This window comes from Cibotium barometz, chromosome 60, assembly GCF_041138505.1.
Source record: "Cibotium barometz isolate CiBa-2024 chromosome 60, ASM4113850v1, whole genome shotgun sequence".
Lineage (NCBI taxonomy): Eukaryota > Viridiplantae > Streptophyta > Polypodiopsida > Cyatheales > Cibotiaceae > Cibotium > Cibotium barometz.
The window spans coordinates 35,074,265-35,100,221 of record NC_141105.1 but is presented as its reverse complement, the minus strand read 5'-3'; the positions used below and the strand labels follow the sequence as shown (position 1 = coordinate 35,100,221).

At 40.1% G+C, this 25,957-nt stretch overlaps 1 protein-coding gene across 4 annotated transcripts; it reads left to right on the top strand.

The window, feature by feature from the left end:
• The first annotated feature begins 14,607 nt into the window (after nt 1–14,607).
• On the top strand, nt 14,608–17,630 carry LOC147605284 (small ribosomal subunit protein uS7-like). Of its 4 annotated transcripts, none has more exons than XM_086793716.1 (6): nt 14,608–14,802; nt 15,375–15,502; nt 15,578–15,721; nt 16,472–16,675; nt 16,827–16,884; nt 17,191–17,630. In XM_086793716.1, the coding sequence occupies exons 1-5, from the start codon at nt 14,698–14,700 to the stop codon at nt 16,879–16,881; spliced, it is 636 nt and encodes a 211-aa protein (XP_086649842.1). In that variant the 5' UTR covers nt 14,608–14,697; the 3' UTR covers nt 16,882–16,884; nt 17,191–17,630. The 4 variants fall into 4 exon arrangements, with proteins under 4 accessions (XP_086649842.1, XP_086649844.1, XP_086649843.1 ...); XM_086793718.1 differs by having other exon boundaries at nt 17,161–17,630; XM_086793717.1 differs by having other exon boundaries at nt 17,153–17,630.
• Nucleotides 17,631–25,957: the final 8,327 nt, after the last annotated feature.

The window sequence follows — 25,957 nt, the reverse complement described above, 5'->3', positions numbered from 1 at the left end:
CTTCCTGAGTTTTTACTATAAATTTCTGATAAAATTCATTTTCCTTTTTAAGCCTTCAACAACACTCTCATACTTAGAATTAATGGAATCGAGAAAATTTAACTAAGCCAAGTAATTGGCATAGACCTAGAAAAGTTCTTTCAGTATCAAAAGTAGAGTAACCATACTCTCAAACTGATGTGAATGGATCTGAATGAATGATATGTGATGTCAATGGATGTGAATGGATGAGAATGGATGTGTTATGATCTAAATGGATCTGAATGAATGATATGTGATGTCAATGGATGTGAATGGATGAGAATGGATGTGTTATGATCTAAATGGATGTGAATGAATGGGAATGGATGTGAGTGGATGTGAGTGGATGAATGGGAATGGATGTGAGTGGAATGGATGTGAATGGATGTGAGTGGATGAATGGGAATGGATGTGAGTGGATGTGAATGGAATGGAATGGATGTGAGTGGATGTGAGTGAATGGAATGGATGTGAGTGGATATGGAATGATGTGAATGGATGTAGGACAATGTAAATGGATGTGATTGGACATGGAATGATGTGAATGGATGTAGGATGATGTGAATAGATATGAATGGATGTGGAATGATGCGATGTGAATTAATGTAGAAGAATGTGGAATAATCAAAAATGATGTGGAAAGGTGGAAAGATGGGAGTTCGTTGGAAATTGTATTTGTATATGAAACCTGTTTTTAAAAGACTATTTTATGTCAAGAATACTGGGGAAGCATTTTGACTATCTTGTCGAGTAAGGTCGTGAGTGAGGACCTGAGTGAGAAGGTTGCAACAACTGATGGAGAGTTAATGAAGGACATCTCGCGTAGCAAGGTCGGCCAAGGACTTGACCAGCCTTGGTTCGATTAAAATGGTGAGCTTCCAGTACGGTGGATGAGGGACCGAGGAAGTGGCCTATGAGTGAAGCGCTAGGTGACCTGCGAAGGAGCCTATATGGTGCTGACCATACAGTGCTCGGGCTCTAGGTCACCGAGGTCACCGAAGATATCCACACGTGTCGGGGAAGAAAATGAGTTGGAGTTTTTTTCTGAACATGGGCATGGATCTGGTTGATTGGCCTTGCTGGTCTTCAACGGATGAGTTCATGACCCTTTTACATGGATCTTGTTGATTAATCTAGCTGATCTTCAACGGAGAGTCCATCTGGATTTTTATATGATTATTCTCGGGTATTATGAGTTAGGAACTATCGAAAAGGCCCCTGAATGAGCACGTGCTGAGCATTTTGGTTGCCAATGCTGCCATAGGTACACCAACGAAGGAATGATTGGAAATTGGACTTCAAGCTATATATTTTGGAGGATTATGATTAGTGATACTATGGTTTCATTAAAAGTTTGCTTTAAAGGTAGCCGAATCTGTGAAAGGCAATTTCATATTATTGGGTGCGTAAGTGGTATGTCTGAAATGTATTTTGTATAAATCTGACTAGGGGGCCTAGGAACTCTTTTCCCTGGTACTCGGGACAAAACATAACCAATTTTTCATAATGGATCCTATCAATACAGTGGTTGGTAACCCATGGGATTGGATGGGGTTAGGCTGGACTGATGGATTCCTAAAATAAAATTCAATTCTGTTTAAGTTACGATAGTTGAAGTAAATAACGGATAATCCTTGTTCTATGGAAAAGAATCAACGGCTATGTCTCTTGATGGGGAAAAAAGCGTTGGTCTCTATGATCCAAGTGCAAGTTCCTTCCTTAATCGGGCCATGTGACTTGCTAGTTCGGTCGGAATGAAAAAGGGTAAATTAAGGCTCTTGACTACATTAGAATAAAATTCTCATGGAGGAATCGCCTATGCTTTCTGGGCGAGGGAAGTTTTTTTGGGTTTGGTTTTGGGAGAACCGAGGAATTAGTCTCTTGTCCGGACATCCGTGGTGGGCGAGGCCCCGAGTGGGAGTCTCTACCCTATGCATGAAGTTGCTACTTCCACTACTAGCACCCCTGAATTCGATATGCAGAGGGGGCAGGGTTCTTTCAGCTGGTATCAGAGTGAATTGTCTAAAGTTGATAAACCAAGAAGCAAGAAATGTCAAAAATTTATGAGTTACCAGTAGTAACAGATTGAAACCGTGTGTTGAAATTCATACGAATTGATATTCAGAATGAAGATTCATGAATTGGGAATTGGGTCTTCAGATGGAATTACCACAATTGTGTGGAATCCCTGACTTACTTGAGGCGGCCTAGATATGATGGTATTTACCCTATAGCTCCAAGGACCATGACTACCCGTATATACCATGGGTCTAACTGCAGCTCTTTACTGAATATATACGAGTGAATCTAAGACCTTGAAGTTATAAGCAAAAATGCTATCCTAGATTATGAATTCGGGTGCTGGTTGATATGATTTTAGAATTCTGATTGAGAATTGATGTATTGATTTGGATTCTAATTGAAAGAGAATAATTTCTAAATTTTGGTTGAAAGAAGATAAGTTGAATAAAGCCACAATGAGGATGAATGGAGAGAATCCCAATGATGATGTTAGTAACCTGGATGATGATTAAGACTTTCAGTAGATCACTATGAGATTAGTGGATCGTGCTGATTATTTGTTGTTTTACTTTTGACCTAGTAGACCCAATTGAGGAATGACAAATTGAGAACCTAAATAATTGAAATTTTCGTGGGAAGTGTTCAGATGAAATTATTGGTCTATTGTGTTACAGATATGAATGAACTATTTTCTAATAATGAGTTCTGTATGTTCTTCTTATAGAAGGGATCTTTATCCCAGGATTCTATGAGGGTTGACCAGACCCTAAGGAACCCCAGAATCAGTTGGATTCGAAATAAAGTGGTCTTTTCACCTAAGCGTCTTGGTTAAATTGGAAAAAGGGACTTAACAAGAATTTTCGTATCGATAGGATCATGGATCGAGGTCGTCATGGTAGGAATGTTAACCCCCAACTCGATGAAGAAGAGCTCGACCCAGATGTTCGTAAAACTCTTAATAGATCTCAGCCTGGACCTTTCAAGGGTGAAGGGGAAAGCTTGGGCGAGGCTGTGGAGAAGTGGATCGAAGCAATGGAAGAATACTTCGATGTCACCAGATACAATGAGAAGAGTAAAATGGCTCTTGCAAGGTTGAAGATAGTAGAAACAGCCAGAGTGGCATGGAGAAACCACTGCGACACAAACCATCTGGATTGGAACACCCAGACATGGAATGATCTCAAGATTTACCTAAGGAAGAGATTCTGTCCTCGGATTCCTGGAGACTAAGATGAATGAATTCCTGGAGTTAGCCGTAGTTGGGAGCAGAACTATTGAAGAGTTTCACCAAGCATTCGCTCTCCTCCTCAAATACTCGGCACCGCTAGATGAAGAACAGCTGATGGCCAGGTTCATTCGGGGAATGAACGAACACTTAGATACTTTAGTAAAGAATGCCAAGCCAGTTTCCATGGCTGAAACAGTGCGGATGGCGAAGGATTTTGCCAAGGCCTTTGTTGTCAAGATTCTGCCGAAGACAGCACCATCATCTTTCAAAACATTTCTAGGTCCGGAAGGTGATTCCAACTTTCCGCCTCCTAAGAGACAACAAGGTCAAACTCAGGATATGGGGAGTTCGAGAATGGAAGAAAGGTCTTTTTCTCAGAACACAATCACCTAGAATTCAACTTCAAAAGTTCCACCCTTGAACAAAGAAGTTAAATGCTTTAACTGCCAAGGATACGGACATCATAGTATGGATTGCCCAACTCCTTTTGGATTAAGGTTTTGGGGCAAGGAAGTCAGGGACCAAGATTTGAGACTCCATCTCCTTCCTCAAGATTCTTGGAAGATAAAATCTTGGAGTACTTTCTGAATGGGAAAAGGACTTCCCAGAAAAAGACCAGAAACACGCTTAGTTGAATAAACGTATGACTGATTTATTCCTAGTTTTCGTGAAAAAGGAATGTGGAATCCCTGAGAGGATCAAGGATCCAAAAAGTGAACGAAATTTTAGATTTAATGAAAATTTAGAGTTAAACATGGGATGTCCATCTATAGAATCCAATTCATCGATCAAAAGTCTTCATTAATGAAGCTTAAGGAATGAAAACACAATACGTAAATGCTCTTTCTGAGTTTTTACTATAAATTTCTGATAAAATTCATTTTCCTTTTTAAGCCTTCAACAACACTCTGATACTTAGATTTAATGGAATCGAGAAAAAAGTTGCCTTTAACTAAGCCAAGTAATTGGAAGAGACCTAGAAAAGTTCTGTCAGTATCAAAAGTAGAGTAACCGTACTCTCAAATCGATATGTGAATGGATCTGAATGAATGATATGTGATGTCAATGGATGTGAATGAATGAGAATGGATGTGTTATGATCTAAATGGATGTGGATGAATGGGAATGGATGTGAGTGGGAATGGGAATGGATGTGAGTGGATGTGAATGGGAATGGATGTGAATGGATGTGAGTGGATGTGAATGGGAATGGATGTGAGTGGATGAATGGGAATGGATGTGTTATGATCTGAATGGATGTGAGTGGATATGAATGATGTGAATGGATGTAGGACAATGTAAATGGGATGTGATTGGACATGGAATGATGTGGATGGATGTAAGATGATGTGAATAGATATGAATGGATGTGGAATGATGCGATGTGAATTAATGTAAAAGAATGTGGAATAATTAGAAATGACGTGGAATGATGTGGAAAGATGGGAGTTCGTTGTAAACTGTATTTGTATATGAAACTTATTTTTAAAAAACTGTTTTATATCAAGAATACTGGGGAAGCATTTTGACTATCTAGTCGACTAAGGTCGTGAGGACCTGAGTGAGAAGGTTGCAACAGCTGACGAAGAGTCAATGAAGGACGTCTCGCATAGCAAGGTCATCCCGACCGAGGTCTTGAACAGCTGACCTGAGGACCTGAGTGAGAAGGTTGTAACAGCTGACGGAGAGTCAATGAAGGACGTCTCGCATAGCAAGGTCCGGCCGAGGTCTTGGTTCAATTAAAATGGTGAGCTTCCAGTACGCTGGATGAGGGACCGAGGAAGCGGCCTATGAGTGAAGCGCTAGGTGACCTCGCGAAGGAGCCTAGAGGGTGCTGACCATACGGTGCTCGGGCTCTGGGCCGCCAAAGATACCCACGCGTGCGTCGGGGAAGAAAATGAGTTGGAGTTGTTTTCTCAACACTGGCATGGATCTAGTTGATTGGCCTTGCTGGTCTTCAACGGATAAGTTCATGACTCTTTTACATGGATCTTGTTGATGATTGATCTAGCTCATCTTCAACGGAGAGTCCATGTGGATTTTTATGTGATTATTCTCGGGTACTATGAGCTAGGAACTATTGAAAAGGCCCCTGAATGAGCACGTGGTGAGAGTTCTGGTTGCCAAATGATGCCATAGGTACACCGACGAGAAATGATTGGAAATTGGACTTCAAGCTAGATATTTTAGAGGATTATGATTAGTGATACTATGGTTTCATTAAAAGTTTGCTTTAAAGATAGTCGAATCTATGAAAGGCAATTTCATATTATTGGGTGCGTAAGTGGTATGTCTGAAATGTATTTTGTATGAATCCGACTAGGGGGCCTGGGAACTCTTTTCCCTAGTACCCGAGACAAAACATAACCAAATCTTCATAATGGATCCTATCAATACAGTGGTTGGGCGATCGGCTAACCCATGGGATTGGATGGGGTTAGGCTGGACTGATGGATTCCTAAAATAAAATACAATTCTTTTTAAGTTACGATAGTTGAAGTAAATAACGGATAATCCTTGTTCTATGGAAAAGAATCAACGGCTATGTCTCTTGACGGGGGAAAAAGCATTGGTCTCTATGATCCAAGTGCAAGTCCCTCCCTTGATCCGGCCATGTGACCTGCGGGTTCTTAGAATAAAATTCTCATGGAGGAATCACCTATGCTTTCGGGGCGAGGGAAGTTTTTCAGGGTTTATGTTTTGGGAGAACCGAGGAATTAGTCTCTTGTCCGGACATCCGTGGTGGGCGAGGCCCCGAGTGGGAGTCTCTACCCTGCACATGAAGTTGCTACTTCTGCTACTAGCACCCCTGAATTCGATACGCAGAGGGGGTAGGGATCTTTCAGCAAGTATTAGAGTGAATTGTCTAAAGTTGATAAACCAAGAAGCAAGAAATGCCAAAAATTTATGAGTTACCAATAAAAGATTGAAACCGTGTGTTGAAATTCATACGAATTGATATTCAGAATGAACATTCATAAATTGGGAATTGGGTCTTCACATGGAAGCACCACAATTGTGTGGAACCCCTGACTTTCTTGAGGCCTAGATATGATGGTATTTACCCTATAGCTCCAAGGACCATGACTACCCGTATATACCGTGGTATAACTACAGCTCTTTACTGACAATATATACGAGTGAATCTAAGATCTTGAAGTTATAAGCAAAAATGCTATCCTAGATGATGAATTCGGGTGCTGGTTGATATGATTTTAGAATTCTGATTGAGAATTGATGAATGAATTTGGATTCTAATTGAAAGATAATAATTTCTAAATTTTGGTTGAAAGAAGATAAGTTGAATAAAGCTACAGTGAGGATGAATGGAGAGAATCCCAACGAGATGATGTTAGTAACCTGGATAACGATTAAGACTTTCAGCAGATCCCTATGAGATTAGTGGATCGTGCTGACAGATTGTTTGCTGTTTGACTTTTGACCCAATGGACCCAATTGAGGAATGACAAATTGAGAATCTAAATAACCAAAATTTTTGTGGAAAGTGTTCAAATGAAATTACTATTATGGATATGAAGTGTTCAGGTAAAATTACTATTATTGTGTTACGGATATGAGTGAACTATTCTCTCTTCTTATAGAAGGGGTCTTTATCCCAGGATTCTGTGAGGATTGACCAGACCTAAAGGAACCCCAGAATCAGTTGGATTGGAATTATGAATAAAGTGGTCTTTTCAACAAGGTTTTTCGTATTGACGATAGAATCATGGATCGAGGTCGTCATGGTAGGAATGTTAACCCCCAACTCGATGAAGAAGAGCTCGAACCACATGTTCGTAAAACTCTTCATAGATGTCAGCGTGGACCTTTCAAGGGTGAAGGGGAAAACTTGGGCGAGGCTATGGAGAAGTGGATCGAAGCAATGGAAGAATACTTCGATGTCACCAGATACAACGAGAAGAGTAAAATGGCTCTTGCAAGGTTGCAGATAGTAGAAAAAGCCAGAGTGGCATGGAGAAACCATTGCGACACAAACCATTTGGATTGGAACACCCAGACATGGAATGATCTCAAGATTTACCTAAGGAAGAGATTCAGTCCTCTCGGATTCCTGGAGAGATGTGAATGGATGTGTTATGATCTGAATGGATGTGAGTGGATATGGAATGATGTGAATGGATGTAGGACGATGTGAATGGATGTGATTGGATATGGAATGATGTGAATGGATGTAGGATGATAAGAATAGATATGAATGGATGTGGAATGATGCGATGTGAATTAATGTAAAAGAATGTGGAATAATCAGAAATGACGTGGAATGATGTGGAAAGATGGGAGTTCGTTGGAAACTGTATTTGTATATAAAATCTGTTTTTAAAAGACTGTTTTATGTCAAGAATACTGGGGAAGCATTTTGACTATCTGGTTGACTAAGGTCGTGAGGACCTGAGTGAGAAGGTTGCAACAGCTGACGGAGAGTCAATGAAGGACGTCTCGCGTAGCAAGGTCGGCCGAGGTCTTGACCAGCCTTGGTTCGATTAAAATGGTGAGCTTCCAGTACGGTGGATGAGGGACCGAGGAAGCAGCCTATGAGTGAAGCGCTAGGTGACCTGTGAAGGAGCCTAGAGGGTGCTGACCACATACGGTGCTCAGATTCTGGGCCGACGCCAAAGATACCCACACGTGCATCGGGGAAGAAAATGAGTTGGAGTTGTTTTCTCAACACGGGCATGGATCTGGTTGATTAGCCTTGCTGGTCTTCAATGGATGAGTTCATGACCCTTTTACATGGATCTTGTTGATTGATCTAGCTGATCTTCAACGGAGAGTCCATCTGGATTTTTATGTGATTATTCTCGGGTACTATGAGCTAGGAACTATTGAAAAGGCCCCTGAATGAGCACGTGGTGAGACTTCTAGTTGCCAATGATGCCATAGGTACACCGATGAAGAAATGATTGGAAATTGGACTTCAAGCTAGATATTTTGGAGGATTATGATTAGTGATACTATGGTTTCATTAACAGTTTGCTTTAAAGATAGCCGAATCTATGAAAGACAATTTCATATTATTGGGTGCGTAAGTGGTATGTTTGAAATGTATTTTGTATGAATCTGACTAGGGGGCCTGGGAACTCTTTTCCCTGGTACCCGAGACAAAACATAACCAAATTTTCATAATGGATCCTATCAATACAGTGGTTGGGTGATTGGCTAACCCATGGGATTGGATGGGGTTAGGCTTTACTGATGGATTCCTAAAATAAAATACAATTCTTTTTAAGTTACGATAGTTGAAGTAAATAACGGATAATCCTTGTTCTATGGAAAAGAATCAATGGCTGTGTCTCTTGATGACGGGGGAAAAAGCGTTGGTCTCTATGATCCAAGTGCAAGTTCCTCCCTTGATCCGGCCATGTGACCTGCGGGTTCGGTCAGAATGAAAAAGGGTAATTAAGGCTCTTGACTACATTAGAATAAAATTCTCATGGAGGAATCGCCTATGCTTTCTGGGCAACGGAAGTTTTTTTTGGGGTTTATGTTTTGGGAGAACCGAGGAATTAGTCTCTTGTCCGGACATTCGTGGGCGAGGTCCCGAGTGGGAGTCTCTGCCCTGCGCACGAAGTTGCTACTTCCGCTATTAGCACCCTTGAATTCGATACGCAGAGGGGGCAAGGATCTTTCAGCAGGTATCAGAGTGAATTGTCTAAAGTTGATAAACCAAGAAGCAAGAAATGTCAAAAATTTATGAGTTACCAATAAAAGATTGAAACCGTGTGTTGAAATTCATACGAATTGACATTCAGAATGAACATTCATAAATTGGGAATTGGATCTTCACATGGAAGCACCACAATTGTGTGGAATCCATGACTTTCTTGAGGCCTAGATATGATGGTATTTACCCTATAGCTCCAAGGACCATGACTACCCGTAATACCGTGGTATAACTACAGCTCTTTACTGACAATATATATGAGTGAATCTAAGATCTTGAAGTTATAAGCAAAAATGCTATCCTAGATGATGAATTCGGGTGCTGGTTGATATGATTTTAGAATTCTGATTGAGAATTGATGAATGAATTTGGATTCTAATTAAAAGATAATAATTTCTAAATTTTGGTTGAAAGAAGATAAGTTGAATAAAGCCACAATGAGGATGAATGGAGAGAATCCCAACAATGATGTTAGTAACCTGGATGACGATTAAGACTTTCAGCAGATCCCTATGAGATTAGTGGATCGTGCTGACAGATTGTTTGCTGTTTGACTTTTGACCCAGTAGACCCAATTGAGGAATGACAAATTGAGAATCTAAATAACCGAAATTTTCATGGAAAGTGTTCAGATGAAATTACTATTACGGATATGAAGTGTTCAGGTAAAATTACTATTATTGTGTTACGGATATGAGTGAACTATTCTCTCTTCTTATAGAAGGGGTCTTTATCCCAGGATTTTGTGAGGGTTGACCAGACCTTAAGGAGCCCCAGAATCAATTGGATTGGAATTATGAATAAAGTGGTCTTTTCACCTGAGCGTCTTGCTTAAATTGGAAAAAGGGACTTAACAAGATTTTTCGTATCGACAATAGGATCATGGATCGAGGTCGTCATGGTAGGAATGTTAACCCCCAACTCGATGAAGAAGAGCTCGAATTACATGTTCGTAAAACTCTTCATAGATCTCAGCCTGGACCTTTCAAGGGTGAAGGGAAAAACTTGGGCGAGGCTGTGGAGAAGTGGATCGAAGCAATGGAAGAATACTTCGATGTCACCAGATACAACGAGAAGAGTAAAATGGCTCTTGCAAGGTTGAAGATAGTAGAATCAGCCAGAGTGGCATGGAGAAACCACTGCGACACAAACCATTTGGATTGGAACACCCAGACATGGAATGATCTCAAGATTTACCTAAGGAAGAGATTCTGTCCTCTCGGATTCCTGGAGAGATGTGAATGGATGTGTTATGATCTGAATGGATGTGAGTGGATATGGAATGATGTGAATGGATGTAGGACGATGTAAATGGATGTGATTGGATATGGAATGATGTGAATGGATGTAGGATGATGTGAATAGATGTGAATGGATGTAGGATGATGTGAATAGATATGAATGGATGTGGAATGATGCGATGTGAATTAATGTAGAAGAATGTGGAATAATAAAAAATGACGTGGAATGATGTGGAAAGATGGGAGTTCGTTGGAAACTGTATTTGTATATGAAACCTATTTTTAAAAGACTATTTTACGTCAAGAATACTGGGGAAGCATTTTGACTATCTTGTCGACTAAGGTGGTGAGGACCTGAGTGAGAAAGTTGCCAACAGCAGACGGAGAGTCAATGAAGGACGTCTCGCGTAGCAAGGTCGACCGAGGTCTTGACCAGCCTTGGTTCTATTAAAATGGTGAGCTTCCACCAGCACGGTGGATGAGGGACCAAGGAAGCGGCCTATGAGTGAAGCGCTAGGTGACCTGCGAAGGAGCCTAGAGGGTGCTGACCATACGGTGCTCGGGCTCTCGCCGAAGATACCCACGTGTGCATCGGGGAAGAAAATGAGTTGGAGTTGGTTTTTCAACACGGGCATGGATCTGGTTGATTGGCCTTGCTGGTCTTCAACGGATGAGTTTATGACCCTTTTACATGGATCTTGTTGATTGATCTAGCTGATCTTCAACGGAGAGTCCATCTGGATTTTTATGTGATTATTCTCGGGTACTATGAGCTAGGAACTATTGAAAAGGCCCCTGAATGAGCTCGTGGTGAGCGTTCTGGTTGCCAATGATGCCATAGGTACACCGACGAAGGAATTATTGAAAATTGGACTTCAAGCTAGGTATTTTGGAGGATTATGATTAGTGATACTATGGTTTCATTAAAAGTTTGCTTTAAAGATAGTTGAATGTGTGAAAGGCAATTTCATATTGTGGGTGCGTAAGTGGTATGTCTGAAATGTATTTTGCATGAATCTGACTAGGGGGCCAGGGAACTCTTTTTCCTAGTACCCGGGACAAAACATAACTAAATTTTCATAATAGATCCTATCAATACAGTGGTTGGGCGGTTGGCTAACCCATGGGACTGGATGGGGTTAGAGACTGATGGATTCCTAAAATAAAATTCATTTCTATTTAAGTTACGATAGTTGAAGTAAATCACGGCGGATAATCCTTGTTCTATGGAAAAGAATTAACGGCTATGCCTCTTGACGGGGAAAAAAGCATTGGTCTCTATGATCCAAGTGCAAGTTCCTCCCTTGATCCGGCCATGTGACCTGCGGGTTCAGTCGGAATGAAAAAGGGTAAATTAAGGCTCTTGACTACATTAGAATAAAATTCTTATGGAGGAATCGCCTATGCTTTCTGGGCGAGGGAAGTTTTTTCGGGTTCGGTTTTGGGAGGATCGAGGGATTAGTCTCTTGTCCGGACATCTGTGGGACGAGGCCCTGAGTGGGAGTCTCTGGCTTGCGCATGAAGTTGCTACTTCTGCAGCTAGCACCCCTGAATTCGATGCGCATAGGTGGCATGGATCTTTCAAATAGAGAGTGTAGTTAGTTTCTCAAGTAATAAATATAAGATTGGCATACTTCTTTTACCAATAACTATAGGTATTGTTTTGATACAAGATACTATTATTTCAAGTTTGAGTATTAATTTCTCAAGTATACAAATTTGTTCAAGTCTAAGATTTGCTCAAATCAATTCCAAGATTTGTAAATTTGTAAGATTAGATTTGAATACAATTAGATCTTACTACCCATCACTCTTTTTATGAGTGGTTTAAGCTAACAAGATAAAAATTCAAGCGAATCTCTTAGCATAGTTTTTTTTTTAAACTAGCTCAAGATTGATGATCAAAGATAAGAATTTCTCAAGTTATTAAAAGTTTTAAAGAAGTATACCCTTAGTTATTCCTTTGGAAAAGTTGTGTCAGAATTCAAGTTTCATGGGTAATTGGCCACTCCATCTCAAACTTCTATTATGAAGGAGTGGTATATGTGGAGTTAATTTGGTGGTATGGGACATCATATTAATTTCATATAGATATGCCAAATACTTTTTTGTCTTCTATCTTGTACTATCTTATGTGTGTATGTGGAATGTGTCTCAGTGGTATGGGACACTTAGACTTGTTTCACATAGGTTCATTTGATTGAATTGTTGAATATCACCATTATATGTTCATCGAGTTTTCCACACCAATCACGAAGCCATCCTCTCATGGATTTATGCAACTGAGGACAGTTGTAACCCAAGCAAGAGGGAATGTTACGAAAATTACTCTTGTGTTATTGGGAATTACTTTTCTTTATTTTATATTAGGGATGCCCATGTGTGCCATGCTAGTGCGTATGTGGGATTTGATATTATGATTGCCTACTATTTCTCATCACAACATTAGGATTGATTGATGTGATTTCAATTGACTATTTAACTAATGTGGTTTATGTCTATGAGTATAGGTGGTGAGATGCGCAAGAATACCAATTGAGGTGTTTGTATTGTGTGAGGGTGCCAACTGAGGTGTTGCACATAGATGGTGGACTGAGAGCGATGGTGTGAAGACGAAGATCATGCGTTAATTGTGATATTTTTGTATTAGCATTTAATTGTTTATTTATAGCCTATCATGTGGCTAGAGTTTATGTGCATATGAGCACAAGATTATTTAATGTACGTGTGTGCACAAGTAGATGTGTATGTATAGGCCCATTTGTATTTGTTATTGGATAATGGTTTTATCACGTGTAAACCTTAGGAACTTGGGACAATGCTATTTATATGTAAAGTAAAAGCCCATAAGTGAAATAAGTGCTATTTATGGCTCTATGGGCTAAAATTATGAATATGATTAAAATATCTCATGTGGAAGAAGGAGCCACATACATTGGGATTGCACCCAACGCTTTTGTTCTTGTGTTGTTGAATATTTTCTTCTTCTTATGTTATGCTATGGTGTGTTAATTTAAGGTGTGCATCTTGTTTATTTAAATTGCAAGCTCACGCAAATACTTGGAGAAAAGATCATGTTACAAGAGCTTATTAGAAGCTTGTTTTACTCTACACTCACTAGATTGGATATTACTATGTGGTGACTTAAGTAAGCTAGTTTATGCATTGCACCATTCTAGCACACACAAATTAGAGGATTTAATTTTTATTTTTAGACCACTAGTGAACTATTTGGACAAATCCTAATCATAGAGCTTGGAGAAATTAGACCATTAGTGAACTATTTAGACAAACACTAATCATAGAGCATGGAGCACTTGGAGTAGGTCACATTTACACTATTTTCAACTTTGATGCCATGAACAAATGTAGAGTTGGAATAGCTCACAACAAGATAGACATACATAAGCCTAGAGCTTTAGCATACTATTCTCTCTATTATGAACACACAATAGAATGAGATAATACAAGCCACACACCACACTTACCTAAATTACAAATCAAACTATGGTTAGGTTATTTGCTACCTACACCATAACATGTAGTTGATAATGTCAACACGGTTGAGTCGATGAATAGGTGAGTCCATGAATAGGTGAATGTTTTGTCAGGTCTACAATGGTTTTATAAACTCCCACAAAGCTGATAATCTCTCTCTCTCTCTCTCTCTCCCCCCCCACCACAGTGCGCACGATGTCAAAAGTGTAGGCTTATGTAAAGGCACGCATGTGTATACACACCTATGCATGCACATATAAATGAAAGGTATACACATCTACGCATGCATGTGTGCATGTATGTGAATACATGCAAATAAAAGGCATATGCATTAGAAAATCATTATGATGTTGCATGAACTTCTTTTACTAATTTACCATTGTTGGATAATGATGGCAAGTGTAATCTTGGCCATTCATTCACATTTGCAAGGACTTGTTGTTTGTAAGAATAGTGTCACTTGCAATTTCTAAAGAAGGTGTTTATGCTTGCACATGTCCTCCAATCCAACATTATTGGACAGTCCTACCCTTTAGAGGCTACGAGCTGGTCAACAACTTGTTTAACTTTGTCAATGCTTCAAAATTTATTGCATCCACTTGGAAATCGCAAGCTAATTACTTGATGGTGGTCTCTCTGGTCTCTCTCTCTCTCTCTCTCTCACACACACACACACACACTATGGCACATTTAATAAGGCTCTCTCTGTCTATTTCTCTCCCTCTGTCTCTCTCTCTCACTAAAGACGCGAGCTATAGGTGTGCATCACATGTACTATAAGCAAGATTAATAAGGTTTTTTCTCTCCCCCCCTCTCTCTCTCTCTCTCTCTCTCTCTAGGTGTGTATCACATGTAGTAAAGTCTGAAACCCTAGGCAAAGTCCGCTTAGCTAAATATTTAGGTTTGGTTTGTTGTTCCCCTTTTGCACGCTGCTGTAACTGTGGGGAGCCCTTTCGAACGCAGAAGGGTTTAGTGACGCAGCTCTATTTTTTCAGAGATCAGCCATGGCTGCTGCCGCCCCCGCCCTCGCCCCCGCCCCCGCCTCCGCCCTTTCCCCCGCCCAGCCGGAAGTGAAGCTCTTTGGCCGCTGGACATTCGAAGACGTCGAGGTAAGTTTCGCCCTAAAACTGGTCTGCTCTCGTGCTGCAAGCAGGCTTACGATGTCTTTTCTAGCTTATCAGTCTGTGCATATAGGGTTTCTCCGATTTCTGGGGTTTTTCTTCCGACCTTGTGTGTAGGCTTTTTGTTTCTGTTGGATCTTCTTGTGCCGGAGCTAGGCTGTGCATTTTTTATGGCTGTGTTCTAATCGTTTTAAAGGTAAGGTTTTGTTGATTGCTGTCTCTCTTGATTTGGGTGCCCTCCTCCATTGATGCCATATATTTTAGATAATGGGACCATCAATTCCCCTGGTCTTGGTTCTCTTTTATGTTTTCTGACGGGGATCTCCGCATTTCATAGAGGGTGCTTTTGCACTTTTCACCTTTGAATATTTCCTCACTTGTTGTTGATTTGTGATCCTGGCTATGGGATCATCTTAACAAGAAATAACTCATATTGCATGGGTTGATGTGAATTCCTGTAGCAACCACTTGCTATTTCTTAGAGTAGGCAGTGCCCAGACGTTTGCAATGTTTGGGGTCTTTTGATATGTCTGCTGCTTGTGCTCCTCATGTTGCTTCAGATCAATGACATTTCATTATCGGATTACATTGCTGTCTCTGTGGACAAGCATGCCACCTTTGTGCCACACACAGCGGGGCGATATTCTGTCAAGCGCTTCCGCAAAGCACAATGCCCCATTGTGGAAAGGTGAACACTTTTGATCAGATGATCTTTTTGTAAGGGTTAAGCCTTAGCTCCTGCTGATACCAGGCACTGTGACAGGTTGACCAACTCTCTCATGATGCATGGACGCAACAATGGTAAAAAGCTCATGGCAGTGCGGATTGTCAAGCATGCGATGGAGATCATCCATCTCTTGACAGATCTGAATCCAATTCAAGTGATTGTTGATGCTATTATCAACAGGTTTGTCTGTTTCTTCTCGATGAAAGTTATTGGCATTGTTATCAAACAGGTTTGTCTGTTTCTTCTCGATGAAAGTTATTGGCATTGTTATCAAACAGGTTTGTCTGTTTCTTCTTGAAGAAAGTCACGTGATTTAGTTGGTGCCTAAGTTATTATTTTCCAACTTCCTATGTGCACCAAATGTAGAAGTTATGCTAGAGGGATGTGTAAGGGGAAATGAATATGGGGTTGCTGCTGACATCATGTTTCACATGATTACTTCTTCCCTAACGTCTTATTTCACCTGAATGCCTTGGTACATGATTTGTTCTCCTCCGAATGCTTTGTCAGTTGAATATATTTTACCTGAATGCTTTGGTCCATGACATGTGATTTCACCTGAGTACTTTGTCCATAGACATTTCTCACCTGAATGCTTGGGTCCACGAGAGTGGATTTCACTTGAATACTCAGGCCCTTCACCTGAATGCTCTGGCCCATGACATGATCTTTCACCTGAACATGCTTCGACCCATGACATGTCATTTTTGCATGAATTCTTTGGCCCATGATTATTTAACATGAATGACTCAACACGCCATATGCTATGTCACATGTGCTTTTCATGACATGGTGTGTCACATGAACGCCTGAATTTTGCACATCATTCTCAGTGAAATGCCTATTGCGACTTGCATTATCTTGCGTGGTTCCTTATGCTTGACTTCAGTCTTGTATGTTTCTTTGTGCACTGATAATGAGTTCCTTCAGTGGCCCACGGGAGGATGCAACCCGTATCGGATCAGCTGGTGTCGTTAGGAGACAGGCTGTGGACATTTCTCCCTTGAGAAGAGTGAACCAGGCTATTTACCTTCTTACAACTGGGGCTCGTGAAAGTGCATTTAGAAACATCAAGACTATTGCAGAGTGTCTGGCTGATGAGCTGATAAATGCAGCTAAGGGTTCATCCAACAGGTATATAATACTCTTATCTTTATCTCAGCACATTGTCTCGTTCTCAAAATGTTCCTTAGCACATTGTTGTGTTCTCGAAATGTTTTTTACTGATATCTTTACACATTGTCTTGTCCTCGCCTTAATTGAGTTTAATCTTTCTGTCTTGCAGTTATGCTATAAAGAAAAAGGATGAGATTGAGCGCGTGGCAAAGGCGAACCGTTAAAGAGTGTGTTGTCTTTGCTGTCACTGCTATGGTCATTGAAATCACTCAATTTTGACTATTCTGTTTGAAGCCCTTTACTTATGTCGGGATGTTTTAGAAATGCACTAGTTGAAAGGTGTTATGCTATTAAGACTGTTGCTTTGAAGCAATAGTGGGTTGTTTGAGTTCTATGGTGCTAAGGTGTAAGTAGGTAACTTGTTTTTGTTGAAGGATAGATTATATTTGTTCAGCATTTTTCAAAGACACCTGATTTTGTGGTTTGCGTTTTTAGAAGTTCAGTTTATTGCTGTTGCTTTTACATGGTTGAAGGCTGGAACATGAAGGCCTGAAAGCGGTCAAATAGTGTGGCAAGAGGGATTTCTATCCATTGGGTGAAATTGTTTTTGAAGTTGTAATGCCAGGGCAAGAGTGGCTAGGATTTGTCTATTGCACTATTGTAAGGAAGATAAATCTTAAGAGATTCCCAAGGATGCCCCTGGGTAAGGTTAACATCAATCATGGCCAAGTAGTGTGTGGAGAGTCTTAATTTTTTTGGGTCATCTGCTATGTTTGTTTTGGTTCTTTGGAAGAGCTTCTTCTAAAAATTGTTAAGACTTGAAGAACGGTGAAAGTCTATCACCTTGTCGGTTTTATTTAGAACCATGTCTATTTGATAGTTGGGCATCGATGAAGTGAGTGGGGATGATGTCACGGCCTACAGTCTACACTGTGTATGATTGAGTTGATCATGAAGCTTTGTGAGTAAACTCTCTTGGAGTGAAGATATAAATACTGGCTCTGGATCAAAACAAGTTTTCTGCCCAGAATAACTTGATAGTTATGTTAATCAATTCTAAGAAAGTAAAGTTTCAGCTGTTCTGTTCAATTTCTCTGGGCTTGGCTTGTAGGGTGTAACTGATCTTGCTTGGTCTTTCACATGCATTTAACCATGACAGGTGTCTGCCTGCTGTCAGTGCATGGATTCATGCTGTTTAGCTGGCCTGTTGAGAGGCAAGGATAATTTTTTATACTGACTTCTTGAGTTGATTAGTTTCAATGCACGGGTGCATCATGCTTCTTAGCTGGCTTGTCGAGTTGGATATTGCACTGCACAGATAGAGGCACAGTAGTACAACCTCTAAAATCCTTTCTCTTATTCATCCTAAGGCAATCTCAGGACCTCCTCTTCTCCTTCAATCTTGGAGGTTCCGCTTTGAATTTCCTTCCAGGCTGTTTCCACTTGCCATTTGAATTTTCCCAAGGAAGTTTCATTGTCATCCCCTCCTAAAAGATTGAAAGGATTCAAATATAGAAAAGGGCTTGAGTTACCTTGAGACTTGCTACCCCGAACTTGCTTTGAGTCTTACTTACTCTTTGATTTGTCTAAAGCTAGATTTCCCCTTTGCTTTATCAACCACTTTAGTCCAACCTCCTTCCACTTGCCCCCCTCCCTCAAGTTCTAGAAATTCCTTCCCTTTCCCCTTATCATTCCCATAATTCTCCTTACCCCCCATTTTACTATCCTTGCTAGACTCTCCTTCCTAACCTTCCCTCACAATGAACTTTTGTATGCTTCACTCCTCTGCAATTTTTGGCTACACATCCAAAGCCGCCACACCTGAAGCGCCGAACTTACATCTTCCCAAGCTCACCGAATTCCACTTCCAAGGTTCTAGGGGTCTCAACTAAAGTATTCCATGTCATGCATATGCTATCCGACTAACGGCGACTATCCTCTTCCTTTTGGATATTGAGAACAGGGCCACTTTAGTCCAACCTCCTTCCACTTGCCCTCATCAAGTTCTAGAACTTCCTTCCCTGTCCCCTCATCATTCCCATAATTCCCATGAATAAAGTTCTTGCAAAAAGGTCTTTGCTAAACAGGACATTAAAAAAACCTTTGCCTAGATAAAATACATGAGAGACGACCTTCTAATTAAAGATATCCTCGTGTAACCATTTCCTCAGGTTTGCCTTATTCGGCGGTCTCCTACACATTGAGAAAAGACCAACCTTTCTCTTTACTAGCATAGAGGAAACTCTTGCACATACCTTACTCTGATCAATTGACCTATTTTGTGTTTTGACGTTTACCCACATCCTATTCAAGTGTAGTTTCTTTGCATCCAAGTGGCGACTTAGCCAAGGCTACACATCTAAGATCTCCACTCAAACAGGGCAGGCCAAGTCCTTGTTCACATCAAAAAGAGTATCAAAGGGCATCACATGTACCAGATTTTGCCCCATGAATAAAGGCGCTCTTTCAAAGAGATCGAAAACGGATTGACCTTTCGTAAACAGGACAAAACCTTTGCCAAGATAAAATACATGAGACCACCTTCTAATGAAAGATACTCTTGTAACCATTTTTTGAGGTCTGCCTTATTCAACGGTCTCCCAGGGTAAAACGAAATGGCACTACACATTGAGAAAAAACCAACCTTTCTCTTTGCCAGCTCAAAGGAAACTCTTGCACATACCTTACTCTGATGAACTGACCCAATCTGTGTTTGGGCGTTAAACCATGTTAATATCCAATCCGAGTGCAATTTCTTTGCATCCAAGCGTTGGCTCAGTTGAGGCAACATACCTAACCCAAACAGGGCAGCCTCTTGCAAGCTCTTATTCACGTTAAAAGAGGATCAAAGGGCACCACATGTACCAATTTTCGTCGTATGACTAAAGCCCTTGCAAAGAGATCAAAAATAGATTGACCTTTCATAAATAGGGAACCTTTGCCAAGATAAAGTACATGAGCAACCACCTTCTAATGAAAGATATCTGCTTGTAATCGTTTCCCTAGGTTTGCCTTATTTGGTGGTGCACCTTCTAATGAAAGATATCCGCCTGTGATCGTTTCCCTAGGTCTGACTTATTCGGCGGTCTCCCATAAATGGCACTACACATTCAGAAAGGGCCAACCTTTCTCTTTACCAGCTCAAAGGAGACTCATGCATAAACCTTCCTCTAATCAATTGACTTGCTTTGCGCCAAGGTGTTCAACCGTGCTGATATCCAATCCAAGTGCAGTTTCTTTACATCCCTCCCTCCGCCTTCAACCTCGCGAGAGTGCTCCATAACATGATCAGGCTCCCAATCCCCCCAATCATCGTCGCCCTCTTCAACTCCTCGAACCCAAGCATCTTCCATCCCTTAGACCACCCGTCTACATGTGCGAGAGAATTGGTGACCACCCACCAACTCACGAAAGTATGTAATACCATGTGCTATAATGACTTCCTAAGTAGTAATTCCACTTGAATTCAAAGCTTGGACCTACCCTTTCCCCACGAAGAGGATGGTAGGACTTCCATTTCGAACAATGAAAAGCAATAAAATTGATTGAGGAGCGAACCGATTACAATTTCTACACAACTTTGTATGGAGAGTCAACAACTCTGACGTATATGATGTGTATTGGTGATGTACAATGACTTGACAAGCCTTGCATAAAATCTTCTAATGAATCCCCTTCTTTTTTGCACCTATGTCAAAATTTTATAAATAAATTTTAGACACTTGCCTACTTCGAGATTATCTACAAGTCAAGTTCACCTACATCTTCATTGTGCATTGTCAGGTTTGATGATATCTCATTTTAGATTCTCCCTATGCAACATTAGGGTGCAATTCCTTTAGAGAGATCTAAGGCTAGCATCACAAATTTGTGGCTTCCTTAGATATACACCATGCTTCATTTTGACTCTATATTGTGATTCATTCTTACCACTCATATTCTTAGCATTTTCTCCTCTTGATTCTTCCTGATCCATCTCTTTCATTAGGTTGAAATTGATTCGAGATCAAAGTGATTTACTCGTTAAAGTAAACATGACAATTTTGTATACATGGGTGAATCTAGTACAAGGCCTTCCACCCTTTACACGTGCCAGTTCTCATTGTGATTCATCAATCTTCAATTGATTTTTGTGTCACCTCATCTCTTTTTTAAACTAGCCCTAGGCTCAAGATTCTCCTGTGTTTCACTATTTTTTACCACCCGTATGCGTTGCCACGGAGGAAGCACCTTGGAGAGGCTTTGAACCAAAAACCTCTTGGTCCTAGGCAATCATCTTCACCAATTGAACCATAAACTCATTGGTGTAGTTGCTTTTTTATCATGCTATTTTGAAAAGTACGGCCTATGCAAGAGGATCTCCGTGTCCTAAGAGATGGTAGCATTTAGTTGGATAGCCATGACCAACACTTGAATTGCTTACTTGCCGACACATTTTGGTACCAGCATGGGGAAGATAGAATGGGACTGTTAGGTCCCGCAATCACGAAGTTGACTACACAACATACAGAATCCTCTACCACTTTGAACCCAAAAGGTGATGGATAAGTATGAAAGGAACTAGCACCTTAGGCTCAAGGCTGTGATGGTATTCAGGCTAGGAGATGAGATTTACTTTTTTGAAGTGAGACCACAGTGGATGAAGCCCAAGAATGTAGCCTTGCAGACGATTCTCAATGCAAGGGACAAGTTCGACAGGGCATTCATACCCACCAGAGCCAACATCCCCGACCCCCAAGAGTACCCATGCTGAAGAACTAACCAAAGACAAAACACAACGGGGACATAATGAAGACCATAAGCAAAGCAACAACCCCGAACCCCAGAATGCACCACCATAATTCTAGTAGAAGCCCGACAGGAGGGGGTCACCAATCAGACCAGAGGAGAATTCACTTCAGTAGAGTTGTCACTGCATACTGGGCCTCAACTCTACTGCATACTGGGTCTGCAAGGGCACGATAGACCTATCTATACCCAAGGCCAAACGGTATTTCTCACGCTCTTCCTCCAGGCTTCTAAAAATCTCAGACTTATTGATTCCTTCCCCAATTGGGTAGAAGTGTAATCCAATACTTGCAGACAGCATAGTCAAGTAGGCTAGAAGAATCATGTTGACAATTAGCTAACTAAGCCCATGAGTTGTTTGGCAAGCATGAATGGAGAAATGAGGATCCATTATTGTACGCGGCGGTAGCATTGTCATCTGATACTGTCTTTGCAATCATGGAGAGAATAACCGATGGGGGTGTGATGATCAATTGTTTCAAAAAGTAGAGATATTAAACATACTTGGAACAGAAATGTGAGGAGTGACGATTAAAGTGCTTGTAGAATTTGAAGTGCACCTGTGCAGTGAAACTTCTAGACTCAAGAAGTCATAGTAAAAATGTGAGGAGTGATGATTAAATATGCTTACACAGAATCCTAACAATCTTCAATAGACAATGCATTTTTGTTAGCTTATAGTTTACTATTCTTTTGGCTAAGTTAATGTAGCACTTGCTCCATGAGTACATATCCATACTCATGCACTGGAGGACATTGGCACCAAAGCCTCATCATAGACAACTTTTCTGGTACATCTCTGGATGGGGGGGCCATGGTGGGTGAAAGCCTGGTCAATGGTACAACCCATCAATTGGAATTTTTCTTTAAATTGCAAACCTCTCCAAATGAAAACTAGAGTCTTCACAACACATTGATCTCTATTCCTTAGTGAAAATGTCTATATTAGCCTCATACGTCGCATAATTGTTTCATACATGACTAACAAGTGGCTACTTCAACAAGAAGTAACAGCTCAATAAGAGTCTCTTTGACTCATTTAATGTAATTCATGTTATATTTGCTTCATAGAGTACTTAATATACATAAAAGCATAAAAAACATAAGAGAAAAGCATGCAAGAATATGTCCTACTCAATAAGAATCCTGCAACAAAAAGGGACACCATCGAAGGCCAGATTCTTCAAATGATGAATGTCGCTTTCAATGAATTAGATGAGAAACTAAGAATCACAATCTCGTTTTGATGATTTTGTTTACATTCCTTTAGATCCTTCCTTCTCTTCTCCCCCATTATTAACATCTCATAGTTTCCAAACTAACAGAAATAACATGTAACTCTGCTTATGATTGCCAAAACCAAAGTGAGCAAAAAATATACCCACAAAAAATGCTCGCTAAATAAAAAAAATGCAATCACTAAATCAAAATCCACACCCTAGTTATTAGGAATGCTCGGTAAAATATAAAAAAATGCAATCACAAAAATATAAAAATACCATCACTAAATAAAAATCCACACCCCAGTTAGGAATGCTTGCTAATCACTAACCTTCTCATTTAATAACTAGCCTCTCTCATTCCTTCCGGAGGAACAAGGACCATTGAACGTCACTCAACATCAAAAGCCATCAACAAAGCTTGTCAATTCTCTCCACACAAAGGTCTTCAACGCGATCAACATGAGGACGCGATCGGCATGAGGCGCGATCGGCATTAGGAAGGGGAGAATGTTAACCCATTTCTGGGTTAACAAGAGCTACTTCCATTATCTTATATCAAGGAGTCAAGGTAGACACACCAAAAGGTCATACATTCAAGATATGAAGCCACAAAATCTACAACTTGGATGGGCACCCGTAATGGTCCGAATGGAATACTTATGGTGATTTCCGCTTCAAGAGCATGTGGTAGCAAGTTAGGATGAAGTCCCAAGTGATGTACTTCATGGATATATTATGAGAGTAGTCATTGTAATAGCAGTAGGTCTCTTATGAGCCTAAAGTGTCCGGTCGGCCCCACGGTTTAAGTGATTGTGAACACTTATGGCCATATATATAAGTGAAAATCTCTCATAATACAAAGAACTCTCCCATTGTGCAACAGTGAGTGTGGCTCTTGTTAATCCTCTTACTAATCTCTCTCTAATGCATGCTAGTGAGTGTGTGAGTGAGGTGAGGTGAGAGGAGGGATGGGTGTACGTAGTAGTGCAACACAGCGATATGACAACACACACGAGGGGCTACGCTGAAATTTCTACTCAAGGAGTGGTGGAGCTTGAAGACCTCAAGGGTTACAAGCTCGGCCATCAAAAAGATCCCCACAACAATTGCGGCGGCTAGGTAATCTTCTTGTTGGATGTGTTCCGAACGAGGGTTTAGGCGAGCCATAACAATAGCCTCCCTTGGACGTTAATATCATTATTATCATCTTGTTGGGACACTTAGTCCAAAACTATTGTATTATCTTTGTATTGGTCCCATACGTTATACAAGGCCTTCCTTGGAAGTTAATATCATCATCATCATCATCATCATCATCATCTCTCTCTCTCTCTCTCTCTCTCTCTCTCTCTCTCTCTCTCTCTCTCTCTCATGATTATAGAGTCAATATTGAGGATTTTTTCAAACCTAAACTAGAACCAAAAAAATGTTTTTTAAATGGGAGAATTCTCTCAAATAGTAGTTATTTTTCTAGCTAACTAGTAGGGATTTTTTGGTAATTCTTTTTCTTGGACTAAAAACGTGGCTTATGATCTCCCTGGTCTTTATGTTATATATTTGGTCTAATATGTCATTTTGGACTTCTGTAGATATTAATATGGTTTTCTTTATCACTTCTGAGCCATCTCTCTCTCTCTCTCTCTCTCTCTCTCACACACACACACACACACACACACACACACACACACAAACACACACTCTCTCTCTCTCTCTCTCTCTCTCTCTCTCTCTCTCTCTCTCTCTCATAGACACACACACACACACACACATTTGGGTCACCTTTCTTTCATAGATTGCAAAAGAGAAGCACTAGTGAACAAAAAGGAAAACTCATGAAAGTTTAAGTGCGGCACAATAGATTGCAAAAGAGAAGCACTAGTGAACAAAAAGGAAAACTCATGAAAGTTTAAGTGCGGCACAATACATAAAGAAGGCTAATGGGCTATTTTTTATTATGGAAAATCCCTCATCCTAGATTTTATAAACCAAAACCAACTATTTCTCAAGCAATACCTATGGAACTATGGTCAACACTACCTCACCAATAGCAAATACTTAATCTCGCAACGTAATTATTACATCTATTAAGCATAAAGAGGAACACTAGGGTGGTTGCAAGATGAGGTATCTAGTTTTGTTTAGGGGGCAGCCTAAAAACATATAGTTTTTTATAAAGAATGGCTAATCTGTCCTAGTTAGCCAAGAAATTTTACATCAAGGTCTTCTAATAAAGCATCACATGCAAATTTGGAAACCTAAAAGTATAATCCGATCAAATATTCAATAATTGCAAAGCCCCTTTTGTTTGGGTATAAAATGTGTGTGCAAGCCCTATCACGCGTTTGGACAAGTAGACTAAATGTGAGTAAATTGCCTATAACTTTTACATCATTGCTCATATGATGTTCTCACTTTGCATATCACAAATTCATATAACATAGAGATTAACTTGATTTATCAAGTATTTTGATGTATTTTTTATTTTTATATTATTTAAAAAGCATTAGAATTATAAAAAAATGTACTATTTTGTCCTCTCACAACATTTACCATTTAAAATGCTCAAGTTGTATGTATCTAGTGATTATTAGATTGGAAAATATTAGTAAAATATCGATCCAAGGCAAAATTACAAATCTAACTCTTGGAATTTTGTAGATGTAATTTGTAAAATTTGTTTTGACTATAAGAGGTCCATTCAATCAATTGTAATTTAATTCTAGAAAATTGAATATTGAATCTTTTAATCTAAAAACTCTAGAGATTACTATACTTGTTACCAATGTCATGAATTTATTTTTAAAAAATCACTTAATTTGAGTAGGAAAAAGTTCATTTTGAATCCTCCTAAGTGAGAATTCCCATATTGTGTCCACTCTTCGGCCCTTTTCAAGTCTAAAACCAATCCTAGTTAGGTTTGGAAATCTAGGCTTTGGTAGTAGAGATCATGCCATGTGTGAGCCTTAGGTGGGCACAAATCTTACATGTACATGCCACTTTATGTCCACATAAGAGAGAGAGAGAGAGAGAGAGAGAGAGAGAGAGATGCAACTCCTAATACTAACCTATAGACAATTGTTACATGGTCAAAGAATCAACTATTCTAGTATAATTTTCATTTAAATGAAGTTGAGACTTCAATGCATATGATAAGCCATGACAACATGATCTTCCCAGAAGTGTCAATGTCTAGCTTGCTGAATTGCCTGCACACTTCCAAACTGTCTTTCTCTTCAATCTTCCCCATCTATTTTAGTTTATACAACCACAAATCCGACTTGCTGTAAAG